General features: G+C 40.9%; 1 protein-coding gene across 1 annotated transcript in view; it reads left to right on the top strand.

Annotated features, from left to right (window-relative positions):
* The window catches only part of RAB2A (RAB2A, member RAS oncogene family), a 46167-nt gene that overhangs the window by 22056 nt on the left and 10378 nt on the right, over window positions 1-13733 (top strand). The window contains exons 5-6 of the mRNA XM_048507348.1: window positions 92-184; window positions 7428-7539. Coding sequence (XP_048363305.1) covers window positions 92-184; window positions 7428-7539 — 205 coding nt within the window. The remainder of the gene's footprint in view (window positions 1-91; window positions 185-7427; window positions 7540-13733) is intronic.

Genomic DNA, 13733 nt, shown 5'->3' on the forward strand with positions numbered 1-13733 from the left:
GACTGTTTTTATGCTGTCTGGAGTTGACCATTGGAATATTTAAAATACTTTTAACACTTTTTCCTTAACTTCCATTTGGGCTCTTTTCCAGGAGGGACACTTTTAACCATTTGACAACATGGTTAGAAGATGCTCGTCAGCATTCCAATTCCAACATGGTCATTATGCTCATTGGAAATAAAAGGTAAAACAGCACTTTCTGAAGAACTGTGTATCAGCAGATGAAGGCTATGGGTCTCCAGCCACTTATTTACCAAGAGTTTTACTTGTTTGGTGGGTTACTTCCAAATATGAGCTGTATAAGAATTTTAATACATGATAGGTAGTCTTGGTTTGATAGTTGGGTATTTACCCCCACCCCCCACCCTTCAAAAAATACCGTATATACTCGTGTATAAGCCGACTCGTGTATAAGCCGAGGCATCTAATTTTAGTACCAAAACCTGGGAAAACGTATTGACTCGCATATAAGCCGAAGGTGGGAAGCCGGGAGGCAGAGGGGGCTCCTTATTTGGGCAGTGACTCTCCCTGATGTCATTGCCCAAATAAGGAGCTCCCTCTACCTCCAGCTGGGTTTGAGGAAGCCCAGCCAGCTGGGAGATGGAGGGAGCTCCTTATTTGGGCAGTGACTCCCCCTGATGTCATTGCCCAAATAAGGAACTCTCTCCACCTCCCGGCAGGCTGGGCTTCCTTAAACCCAGCCCGGAGGTGGAGGGAGCTCCTTATTTGGGCAATGACATCAGGGGGCGTCATTGCCCAAATAAGGAGCTCCCTCCGCCTCCCGGGGTTTGAGGAAGCCCAGCCAGCCAGGGTTCCCCTTCACCCTCCGAGGAGGGCAGCAACAAGCGGCTTGTGCAGCCACAGGGAGGTCGTCCCGGCCACGCCCCCAGCCTCGGCAGAGGTCTGAAGAGCCGGCTGGTAAGCAGTGACTTGTGTATAAGTCGAGGGGGCATTTTTCAGCCTTAAAACACGGCTGAAAAACTCGGCTTATACGCGAGTATATACGGTAGAAGAAAGAAAATCCAGAAACCAAGTACCCCCAGTTTTTAATATATTTTTCTTGAGTATTAAATGCCTTTAAAAGACTGATACATTGAAAGATGGGAAATTTGAAATTCCCTTTTCTTATTGTTTCTTCAAAATATCTTCTTGTTTGAAGGGTTTCTCAATGGTCCAATTACAGTGATCATACGCTTACTTAGTGTTGCTGTTTTCTGCCTGAACTTTATTCTTTTGTGTCTGATTTTATGATTGCTACAAAGGACCTCTACTTTAGTTAGCAACATACAAGGTGCTTTCAGTTTGCTCACTGCATTGATTAACCAAACTTTAAAAATTGTAATTTGTGGTATTTCTGACCTGAATATTTAAAAATGCACAGTATTTCATTTAAAACTTCAGATCCAATGTCACATTTTCATGTCTTCAGTCAATACTTTAATAAGTTGACTTAATATAAGCTCGTGCCCATTATCATTTTTGTGTTCATTAGATTGCTTTAGCTGAATATTGATGACAGTGTGATAGGGATGTAAGATTTCTAGATTAAGAGAAGGTTGTAATCCGAAATGAAGATTAAAATGTAATTGCTGGTTTAGAAGTACCGCATATACTCGAGTATAAGCTGACCTGAATATAAGCCGAGGCACCTAATTTTACCACAAAAAACTGGGAAAACTTATTGCCTCTAGTATAAGTCTAGAGTGGGAAATGCAGCAGCTACTGGTAAATTTCAAATCTACCTCACAGAGCTGTTGTGAGGATAAAATGGCAGACTGGAGAACAATGTAATCCACTTTGGGTTCCACAGGGCACAAAGGTTGGGTACAAATGAAGCAAAATAAATGGCTATGGTACCACACTAGCTTACATCTTGCTCAACTGTACACTTTCATCTCTTTTTTAATCTGAAAACAGTTAAACTTGAATGGCATGGAAATTGAAATTTTGCAAAGAACTGACCCCTTACTTCAAAAACTGCACTCGTGTTCTTATATCATCTTTTTGTAACATGTAAATTGGTATCAAGGAAGAACAAGAAAACATTGCCTTGCAGATTAAAGGCAAAAAAGTAGCAGCTTCCATTTAACACCAAGCCACCAACTGACAGAAGAAACAGCATTGTAAAGGAACAGGGAAATCTAAGGCCCTTTCCGCATGGCGGAAAGGGCGCCTCTCCACCGGCAGAAATTATGCCAGGGGAGGGAACCGTTCGCACAGGAGCGTGTGAGTGGCCCCCGCAGAGGACGGCGCAGAAGCCGCCTCTTCTGCATCCCCCCCTCACCTTGTCCTCCAGCGTCAGACTGTAGGGCTGCAGGGACCCGCCCATGCTGCCCTCACTCACTCGAAGGTGAGTGGGGGGGGGGAGGGAAAGCGACGTCTTCGGCATGGTGCTGTTCGCACTGCACCGATGTGATGGCGGCTCTTTCCAAAAACCTCCCTCGGGAAGGGAGGTGGAAAGCGGCGCCTTTGTGCTGCTTGGGGTCGCACAGAACAGCACTGCTGCATTGCAGCAGCGGCGCCTGTGCGAACAGCACCCCAGGGACCAGTGTTTTTCCGTCCCTGGGCCGCTGTGTTTGGCCCCGTGCGGAAAGGGCCTAAGAGATGTCTCCAGCTTGCAAAGTCAGGGCCTCTGGCTTGGCAGTTTCAGGTGACCCAGAAGCAAGGCTCCAGAAAGAATCTATTAACAAGTACTTTGTGACTGAAGCAACAAAGCATCAAAACACATGGATCACCATAAAGCCTCATGATCAGCCTCGAAAACACACAAATTGTCATAAACTATAATCTACTGTGCTAAGGAAACAGAACCAAGCCTGCAGTAGATCCTGATTTGCACAGTTTATTGTGATAGGATCATATTCTGTAATCTCTGTGTCACTAAATGTGTCTTGTTAATAGTTAGAATCATAGACTCACAGAATTTGTTCCTCCCCAAGCTGGAAGCAAGCAATAGGGGACTCCCAGTGACCAAATTAGTTGTGCTTCCTTTTGCATCCAATAAGAATCACCAATAATTCAAGACTCCCATTACACCCATACACCCTTCCCTGTTTTTCCCAGGCAAAAGAAGCTGGTCTTTCTGCATGTGCACAATACAGTGCAAACTGGGGGCCTTCTACAAATTGTACAAAATGCAAAAACGTAACATAAATCTGCAGAGGGAAGGGGCACAACTAGCTTCCCCCCCATGCAACACAATGCAACCTCTGGAATTTTTAGCATTCACGTATCCCCAGTGCAACTTGACATTTTGGAAGTTGATTATGAGATGGACGCCTTGGAGGGAAGGGGCACAACTAGCTTCCCCCCCACGCAACATAGTGCAAAACCTCAGGGGCTTTTACATGTGCATCACACACACACACATACACACTCTGCAAGTCGCATTTTGCATGCACCCCAGACCCCAATGCAAAATTGCATTTTGTGAAATCCGCCCCGCCCAGCAGGCCACCCCCCTCCCTGCCTCCTCTCTCAATTGCCCTCCCCCCCCAGTCCCAGCAGCTGTTGGGATTATTGGTTATGTGTCTTGTTAATAGTTAGAATCATAGGCCCTTTCTGCACGGGCCAAAAACAGCGTCCTAGGGACGGCAAAAACGCCATCCCTAGGGAGCTGTTCGCATAGGGAGCTGTTCGTCCCTAGGGTGCTGTTCGTCCTCGCTCCCCAAAATAGAAACCAGTGTGCCAAGCACAATGCAATAGAACCGAACAACTCAAAAATTCAAAATTGGCACACTGACCTGGATTTGTATGTAGACCTCATTTACAAAAAATTCAAAGCAACATTTACTCAAAATTATTTTTCATTGTTATTGCACACATGTAAGTCCACTTACACTAATGTTAACCTTATTCTAATATACTATAATAAGAAAATTAAAGTGCATAATATATATATAAAGTGCCAGTGTCAATAAATTATATCAAAATACAATTTCATCATTTCATACAAAATATAATGACAAGGTCCATATGTGACTCTAAACTAATGAGTTCCAAAATTTTTCTAGTATGTCCATATTATATATGGTTTCAAAATGGAACTACACAAATTTTCACCAGCTGTATTAACAAACAGTCATTCACAAGTCCATATGAGACCACACTGTTCAATTCCAACAGAAATTTTATATCTCCATTTTTTTGTATGTTCCAAATTGAACTTCACAACAGAGCTGGTATCTCCTGTGCCTTGAGTCCATTCATAGATGGTACATGGAAAAATGAGAATCCTGTATAGAATCGCACCACGCGTCTGAATGCGTTTTCGAAGGTATCTTCCTCAGTATACCGATTCTCAATAGCTTGATTTCATCCTGGGGTTCTACAACGCAAGGTTGTTGTTATTCATACCTATGTTCGTATTAATAATCAAATTTAACCCAAAATGTTAAACATACTTACAACATTCTTCTACAGTGTCATCTTTCCCCTAGAGATCATCTTATACAAGCAGGAAAAAAGCTCAGATATATACATCACCCATTAATTATCTGCACCTGTCCCCATATAAGTCTAGAGCTAAAGTTAAAGGGATCCCTCTTTCATTCATAAAAAACAGGTCCAGTCTATTTCCCTATTAAGACCTGTGCGGTCTGATTGTAATGTGTAAATCCACTTTGCCTCTTTCTGCAAAAGAATCCGTCTGATGTCCTTGTTTGTTGAAGGAATATGATAAAGTACCAAGAAGGAAAAATCCTTCTCTGTGTGTTGTTTCTCCTTAAAGTGGCTAACCATAGGAGCCTCCTCTTTGTTTAATCTGATGTTACTTGCGTGTTCTAAGAGTCTGGTCCGGAGATTTCTCAATGTCATTCCCACGTACATGAGATTACAACTGCATGTTATCAAATAAACACATTGGTTAGTGTTACAGTTGGAAAAATGTCTGATGGGCCATGTTCTTCCAGTGTTAGGATCTGTAATATTTTTAGTATTAAGTGATCTGTCACACATGGAACAATGGCCACATTTGAAGTGGCCACGTAAGATAGGTGTTATTTGATAAGGTTTTCTTATGTCCGATCTTATCAATGTCTGGCGTAGATTGCCCGTGTGTCTATATCCAATTATTGGTGGCAGTCTGCATCCAGGTATGTCTGCCACAATAAACCAATATTTATTTATGATGGATCTGCTCTGGCTAGCCTGTGTTGTGTAATCTAATGCCCATGTGATTCGTTTATTATCCATCCTGGGCTTATATTGTAATAGGCCCTCTCTGGGTACCTGTCTTATTCTGTCCAAAGATCTATTTATCACACTTTTGGGGTATCCTTTTTCAGAGAACTGGTTGACTATTCTCTCAGCCTCTTTTTTAAAATGGTAGGGGTCTGTGGAATTTCTTTTAGCCCTAACCCCCCAGCGGCACAAAGCCGCCATTTTCCCCCCGCGCTCCACGAGCAAGGTTGTTGAGAAGGGACTGCTTCCTGTCGGCACGGTGCGAACTGCACCGCAGGGAAGCCGCCCCTTTCCCCTCCAGGGGTCGGAGGGCAGCGTGGGCGGGTCTTTGCAGCCCTCCAGAACAACGCTGGAGAGGCAGGTGAGTGGGGGAGGGCGACCGAGAGGCAGATCTGTGCGGAGCCGCCTCTCTGGCTAGGGAGGGAGCCGGGACTGCTCGTGTGAGCAGTCCCCACACCTCCACTGGCATAAATTATGCCGGTGGAGAAGCCCTTCCACCACCATGCAGAAAGGGCCATAGACTCACAGAATTTGTTTCTCCTCAAATTGGAAACAAGCAATAGGGGACTCCCAGTGACAAAATTAGTCGTGCTTCCTTTTGCATCCAATGAGAATCACCAATAATGCAAGACTCCCATTGCACCCATACACCCTTCCCCATTTTGATACAACAGCAGTTCTGGCTCTGTTTGGGCTGGCAGCAGATCCTGCAAGGCGTCCATCTCATAATCACAGAGAGCAATCCCAGGTGGTGAAGCCCCCCCCCCCCCCCCGCCCCAACCTGGCTGGCTGGCTGCTTACCAGCCTCCTTCTTCCCTGGCTGCATGCTCTCGGTCACAAATACTACCGTATATATATATTTATTTATTTATTGTTGCATTTTTATACCGCACTCCCCCGGAGGGCTCAGGTACTCAAGTATAAGCCGAGGGGGACTTTTTCAGCATAAAAATGTGCTGAAAAAGTCGGCTTATACTTGAGTATATACGGTATTTCATTTGTTATGTGATCAATACAACCTCTATCAAAAAGAGTTTCCTGTTGGTCACTGATATAGAGAATTTCTGAGTGAACCAGTCCACATGGTGAGCAGCTTATATGTATAATTAGCAAGATGGTAACCCCATCATTCAAAGGTGATTTTCACTTCAAACCTGTATTCTTCATAAGTTACAAACTGGGCTGTGTTAAAATGACCATTGGTGTTTACTTGTGAAGGGTCTTTTTCAGCTGAGTCAAGGACATCTTCAGGTGATTCCTGCTATTTGCAGTGGAGGCAGGAAGAAGGCTTTCTTCCTGTTTCCTGCAGCATCCACTCCTTTAGCCTCAGTTCTGGTACTTCCACAGGAAAAGTAGCAAACAAGTAATACAGAAGAAAGAAAGAAAACTGAATTTGCAAGTAAATTGTTAATTGTAACATGTCAGCAAAACTAAACTATATACAATGCCAGTGCTGATGATGACATGGTAGGGCAAGATGTCCTCCTTGACTCAACTGAAAAAGACCCTTTTGAGTTCTCTCTTTTTTCTGGATCCTCTGCCATAGGAGATCGGACAAATCGGTTAGGGGAAGGCAATGGAACTTGGGCTGTTTCCGCACGGGCGGAATACAGCGTCCCAGGGACACTAAAAACAGCGTCCCTGGGGAGGGGTTCGCGCAGCCTGCAGCGGCCACACAACCCCCAGTGGCGCAAAGCGTGTTTGCCGTCCCCAGGGCACCGTATTCTGCCTGTGCGGAAAGGGCCTAGGTTTAGTCATTTTAGTTTCTAGGGAGAGTTCAGGCTTGATTTGATCTACAGCCCACTTCTTGTTATTTTTGGCAGTCCATGGGTTAGCATAATACTGTGGCTTAAAGCGGTGGCTAAGGGGAATGGGGGAGAGACAGAAGTGCAGTGTGTAATCCCTGACAGGAAGCAGCATGTCAGAGCACTTGCTGGTATGCAGTGGGAATGTGAGATTAGATACCCCGAGTGTCCGAGTTTACTGCTAGCATGCCAGAAGGTCACAGATGGATAATCCATGGCAAGTAGGGTCAGCAGAAGATGAACATCACACTTGCAGGTAGGTGTGGGGTTTAAAGGAGTTAATTCTTACAAAGTGTTCTAAAAACCCTGCATCCCACTGGTGGTTTATGTACCACTGGAGGAAAACAACTGGTTGAGATCATAAGACCAAATTATTCAAAGAGGTTTAGCTAGGCTATTGAACCTGTTTTATAATAAATAACTCTTGTGTTGTTCCTTTAGTGATTTAGAGTCCAGACGAGAAGTGAAAAAAGAAGAAGGTGAAGCATTTGCACAAGAGCATGGGCTTATCTTTATGGAGACATCTGCCAAAACTGCTTGTAATGTAGAAGAGGTAATTATTTCTTGATGATGGATAATAACCTGTTAATGGTTTTGGTGAGCTTTGAGATCATAATACAATACTTTGATCAAGGCACTAACTTCTGTTTCCAGTCATAAACTGTATGGTCTTAATCCTCTGTGTGTCAGCTACAGACTTTCATGGAGGAACTTTGGTCTCTCTCACTGTTTTTCTTAATGTTTTCTTTGTGTAAGATTTTAGGAAAGAAATATACATTACTATTTCATAAAATAAATTACTAACCCATTCCAGAACCTTTATTAGGCATAAAACTGGTGTGTGTCAAGAAAATTACTAATCATAAAAATGTAATTTCAAAATTTAGTCCACATTTTAAAGAAAGTTTTCCAGAAAAGAGATGCTCTGATCTGTCAGGGTTCATAAGTATGGTCCTACTATGATAAAAAAATGATTGTTAGATATTCTTTAATGTTTTTGACAGCTAGAAGTTAATTGGATTATAAATGGATATTTAAGAAGAATATAGAGAGAATTTTATGTATGAATCAAGAAAAATAGTTTTAAAATAGTTTTAAAATAGTTTATAATTTCAGTACAGTTGCTTGTAAAATGTTCAGGATCTCTTAGATAAAATGTCAATAGCAAATGGAAGAAATTTATATGAATAAATAATAAATGAAGTGTGTATGTAGTGGTAATACCACTAAAGGGGATGACTGCAGACTGGAAGATACCTTCAGGGAACGTCCAAAACAGCAATGTCAAACTTACTGGGTGGGTCAAATTCTATATCCAGCTTACAGTGAGGTCTGTATTCACAATTTGACATCAGACTTTATTTTATATGTTTTGAATATGACCTTGCCTCTGAAAAAATTTTCCTTTTCTAAATTAAAAAATGTTTCCGGGTTTTTTTGTTGGGGAAAAGAGTCTGAAGGGACACTTCTTAATGTTCTATTTCCCCCCCAGGCCTTTATTTCTCTAAGTTTCCTATACATCTGATATTTCCAAAATAACACTATGTTAAGGAGGCTCTTACCACACTGCACAGGCTGGGATTTCTGATACAGTGTGGTAAGGTTTTCTTCACTGAAGTGGTCAATGATCACAACTGCAGATTGCAAAGCAAAGTGATTCAAAGTGAGTGAGAAGAGAAGAAACTAGAGCTTTTATCAGTGATCAAATTAACATCTCCCATTTGCTGTGCATGTGCTCAAATAAAGCAAATGAAGTTCTGGTGCAGTTCATACATGCTCAGGTGTGTCTAACGATATCAAAATACCCTACACCAAATTTTATTTAGCATTCTTTCCTAGTCATCCCTGCCATATGTTTCTCTCTTACACTTAATAAGCTGATTTTTTTTCAGTTGATCTTTGTATTTCACTGGTATGATCTGATCCCCTATGCTCCTCTTGTTTTCTTTCACCATTTCTTTTTAGACATCTAAAAAGTTAGAGAATGGGGAAGAACTAATATTGACAAGCAGGCTACTTAGTTTTGGCAAAACTGTGTAGGGTTTTTGTGTTATGTTATTTGAAATGTTTGATTAAAAACTGAAACAGTTTCTCCCCCCCCCCCCCTTTAGCACAGTGGGATATATCATAGGATTTTCTGTTGCATGACCATCAACATTCAAATAAAGCTCAAACTTCTTAGAGTTAAGGAAAAACTAATATATTCTTTGTTTCCTTTTCAAAGGAGCTAATGTCCTAAAGCTATTATGCTCATATTTGGCCCTTTTTTCTAAGAATTTAGGGCAGAGTACTTGGGATTATTTCATTTTATCCTGAGAAATTGGTTAGATTGACTTTGTGTCACTGGATCAAGGTCATCTAGCAAAGCTAATAGTTAAGCTGTGATTTTTAGCAGGTTTCTAGTCGAAGGCAACTTTTTTACCACAGTGACTTTTCAGAATAATAGTTATCAAATGTGTTGCAGTCTTAGAAAAATGTTTTTTTAAAAATAGCAGACCTTGATTATCCTTCATACTTGTGAGGTAAGAAAAGGTAGATGTCCTTAGATTTTTTCAAATCTTTTCATTTAGATCTCTCAGCAATCAGTGACAGGGTGCATGGGAGGAACCGAGGGTTGCTTCTTTGACAAATGTGAAGGATTAGAGGAAATTAGAATTTCATTGTATTCTTGTTGAAGCAAGTCGCATTACTTCAGTTTTTTCAAGGATTCTAGTCTACTGCTAGACATTTCTGTCACTGGAAATAGGTTCAACATCTGTGTTTAATTAGCCTGTTTATAATGTGGCAGACTAATATTAAGCATGAATCCATATACAGTAGAATCTAGTGTTCACTGCTTGACCATGTTGCATCCATTAACTTTCAGTTTGGAACGACTATAAACAGCTATTTAACAAGTGGTTCATGGAAAGCTGTATTGTCTGTTGAATGTTAAGGAGGCTCTTACCACACCATACATGCTGGGATTTCTGATACAGTGTCGTAAGGTTTTCTCCACTGAGCTGGACAATTGAAGACAATTGACTTGCTGAATGGATAAATGCCGTGTACTATAACAAGTCACTATTCAGTCATTCATCATTATTCTCCCATAAACAATATAAACTGTGTTCTTTGAAGTCTTGAAAAGAGGCTTGAGATTGAACAGGTGTTGGCATCCTTGGGAAAAATGTTCAGCAGAGGTCCAACATTAACAAGATATGAAGAAATACCGGTAGCCTACCTGCTTTGAATAAATATTGATGAGAAGCAGCATTTGAGCTTATTTTTTTTCCATTTGGGATTGGGAAAAATATGAATTGGGAAATCTCTTAAATCCTTCAGCTAGGATGAAGTTTAATTTGGCTTAACCAGAGGGATTGACTCTCAAGGCCACTTTTTTTAAATTCCAGAAATTCAGAGGAACTCTTCAGCTTCATTAACTGTATGATAAATGCAGTGTCTTGAGTCTGCTTCCAGAGGCAGGCAACATGGTACAGCTGAAACTTGGGCAACAAAACTATTCTTTAATCCTAAATGCTAAAAATTGTCAGGTGCACTCAACTTCTCAGACTTAAGATCCAGGATGCACCTATGCTCTAGTCTTGGCTCAGTTTCACTCTTTGTAATGGTCACAAGTAGCCCAGATAGCCAAGAAATGTGTTTGGAACATCAGTCAGTGTGTACCCTCTTCCGTGCACTTATTTACTTCTTTATAATTTTATGGACTTTGTTTTCTTCTCTCTGTCCCTCCACCCTATTTCATTATTTGTGCTCACAGATACCCATTTGTTTTGCTTGCTCTACTAACGTATTTTCCCCCTTCTGCCACGTGAATTACAATATTAAATTGTATGGTTCAGGTACCTTGTTTAGCCCATCTTCAACTTAAGAAACATCTGTAATTGTGTCTCTATAACTTCAGCTTCCTCTTTACTGACCTTTTCTCCTACCACCTGTCACGTCAGAATATCTCTGTAAAACGTCTCCTGCTACTCTTGTAATTTCACCCATTCAAATATCTTGTTCTTTCTCATTTTCCATGAACTTTTAGGCTGTTACTTCATAACTTTACCTCTCTCATTAATTCTTCACATAAAAATACTCTAATCCTAAACAAATAATTGTGATTTCAATTCTCAGTAGATCTGAACATTCTGAACTAGTAGCTAATATGCAAAAATGGACTAGAGTGACAGACATTTTGGCATGGAACTGCTTTGGTCAGAAATGCCTAGACATTTCGCACCTCCCTGTGGCTTCCACAGTTAACATAGCTGTTTTGGTTGCCAAAACTAAAATTTCCTGCTGGAAGTAAGTCTGCTAGCTGTATAATTTTCAACCATCCTGGAACTCTTGAGTGCCTCCTCAAGAGGCCTTATACCCCATCTCTACCCACCACCCCACTACCAAAAAAAATTTGCCCCCTGTATTCACAACGATTTATTTGAAATCACAGGGCAAGATTACTGAAACAGTCTCAACAAACCTGAAGTCCTGCCAGTATTTTCTTATGTCCTAAGTTCCAGTTCTTAATTATATATATTGACTAGGAAACATATTCTTTAAAAAGTAGTGAATATAAAATTTAATTGTATGTAACATTTCAAAGCTCTGACCATCTAAGTTAATATTAAATTGCAGCCACCAGGTGGCAGCATGTTACCTGAAGAGAGCATCGAGGCACCTAAATGTTTCAATGATAGGACATATTCAGTAGGTCAAACAAAAAATTGAATTAACATTGCTAGCATTAAGGAAATTTTTCTTTACCCAAGGCGCTGAGTACATACCATCACTCCTGAAAGTATACAGGATGCTTGTGATACAATGAATGCTCTGTGGTTCTCCAATTTGGTTTTCAGGTCCATTTAAACTATTTGATAACTTTGGACAACTTATTTCCATAAATGTCTCACTCTGCCTCAGCATATAGCTTCTTCAGTCATATGGCTTGAAATGGGCCTCCCAAATGTTTCACCCTTTATGTGGGAATCAAATACCCAGCTGAATTTGAACTCCTACACTACTTTTGTATGCCGATGGTCCCCAAACTGAAGTCCTATATGACAGCATGCTGCAATGCATTGCCTACAGCCCAGATGAAATATAGTTTCCTGAAGATGCCTCCAGAACAGTGTTTTTGTAATTGCCCATTACTGGTACACGTCATTGTTACACGTTTTGAATTGCCCAAGCCTTTCCACAACCTGGGAAAAATTCCTTCCGATAGGGCTACTAAAATATTGATCTGCTTCAGAGATTCACTAACTAAAGTTATTTTTAAGTAGCTATAGCAAAAATCGTACAGTTTATATGGCTAAATGTAGTTTTGCTGTTATTTCTGTTTCATAAATTCTTTGGTGTCTGGGCTATTAAACCTTAATAAAGGTCTCTTGGTGTTATGCAAAATTTTTATTTTTATCATAGTATAGATGATAATCTGATTTTTCGTAAACCTGAAATTTAGTAAATTTATCCTGATAAATGTTGTCAGGTTAGCCAATCCCAACAGGTTAGCCAATCCCAACAATCATATTTCACCATTCTGAAAAATAAGACAAGTAGCATTCCTTGCTGGTCCTGGATTACCCAGGCTAGTCTGATTTTATCAGATATGGGATAAGCTACATAGGGTCGACCTGGGTTAGTGTTTGGATGGAAGACTGTCAAGGAATACTAGAATCACTACACAGATGGTAAACTACCTTTGAATGTATCTTGCCTTGAAAGCCCTATAAAGTCGCCATAAGTCCACTGTGATGTGAAAGCAAAAAAAATTATTGTATTTTAAAATAGCGATTTCTTATTTTGCTGCTTCAGTCTAGCACTTTAGTTGCAAGATTATTTTAACTAAGCTATAGTACAAATAATACAGTACAACAAATACTCCAGAATCTTGATTCCAAGAAATAACATACATATTAGACTGCTTTATACTGAGATCTTTAACTGGAGACTGTCTGCTCTCTGGGGCAGTAGCTCTCAAAGAGTGCAGTCAGTGATCTTTCCCAATCCTGCCACTTGAGATCTTTTAACTGGCACAAATGCTTTTCTATTGACCTATGGTTCCTTCACAGATACTTCGGTCAAGAGCGATCATTGGTGGTAGAATGTGAGAGAAAGGGATAGGAATGATATTTTAATAGTTTAAAATAAATTCCTGACAGAAATCACTTTTTTCTTCAGTAAGCATTTTATCTTTATGAACAATAATTCCATTAAAATGAGTCTTGTAATACTGTATGTTGTGTAAAAATTATTTATTGTGTTTACAGGGAATTAGTAGTAAGTTTTAACTCTCAGCAAGAAATGTGGACTGTAAGTAAATAATGTCATATGGGATAGTCCTTTATTTAATGCTGAACCTGGTCACTGTGTGAATCAGTAGGCCCAGAGAATGGGGCCAGGTGCAGATGATAGAGGGTGTGCAGAAAAATGAACACTGCCAAAATGGCAGGAAAGTTAACCACGCTACCAAGAGAGGGATGTTGTCTGCACTTGCACAGGCAACATATAAGAATGTTCTTGTGTGGGGAAGGAGGGAGAAACAGGTACCATCCTCTGACTCAGACAGAGGGAAGAGAGGGGGAGGCTGGAGTTGCTGCTGCATGTGGCGAGTAGGCAGATGAAAGAGCAACCAGTGCCAGCCAAGTGAAGAGGAGTGGCCCCCAGTTGCTAAAAGAGAGCAGGGAAGCAGCTGCCATGGGAACCAGGCAGGCAGAGCTGATATCACTGCAGGTGAGCAGGTTGGCTGGCAGTTGCCAG

The sequence above is a fragment of the Sphaerodactylus townsendi genome, linkage group LG09, assembly GCF_021028975.2.
Source record: "Sphaerodactylus townsendi isolate TG3544 linkage group LG09, MPM_Stown_v2.3, whole genome shotgun sequence".
Lineage (NCBI taxonomy): Eukaryota > Metazoa > Chordata > Lepidosauria > Squamata > Sphaerodactylidae > Sphaerodactylus > Sphaerodactylus townsendi.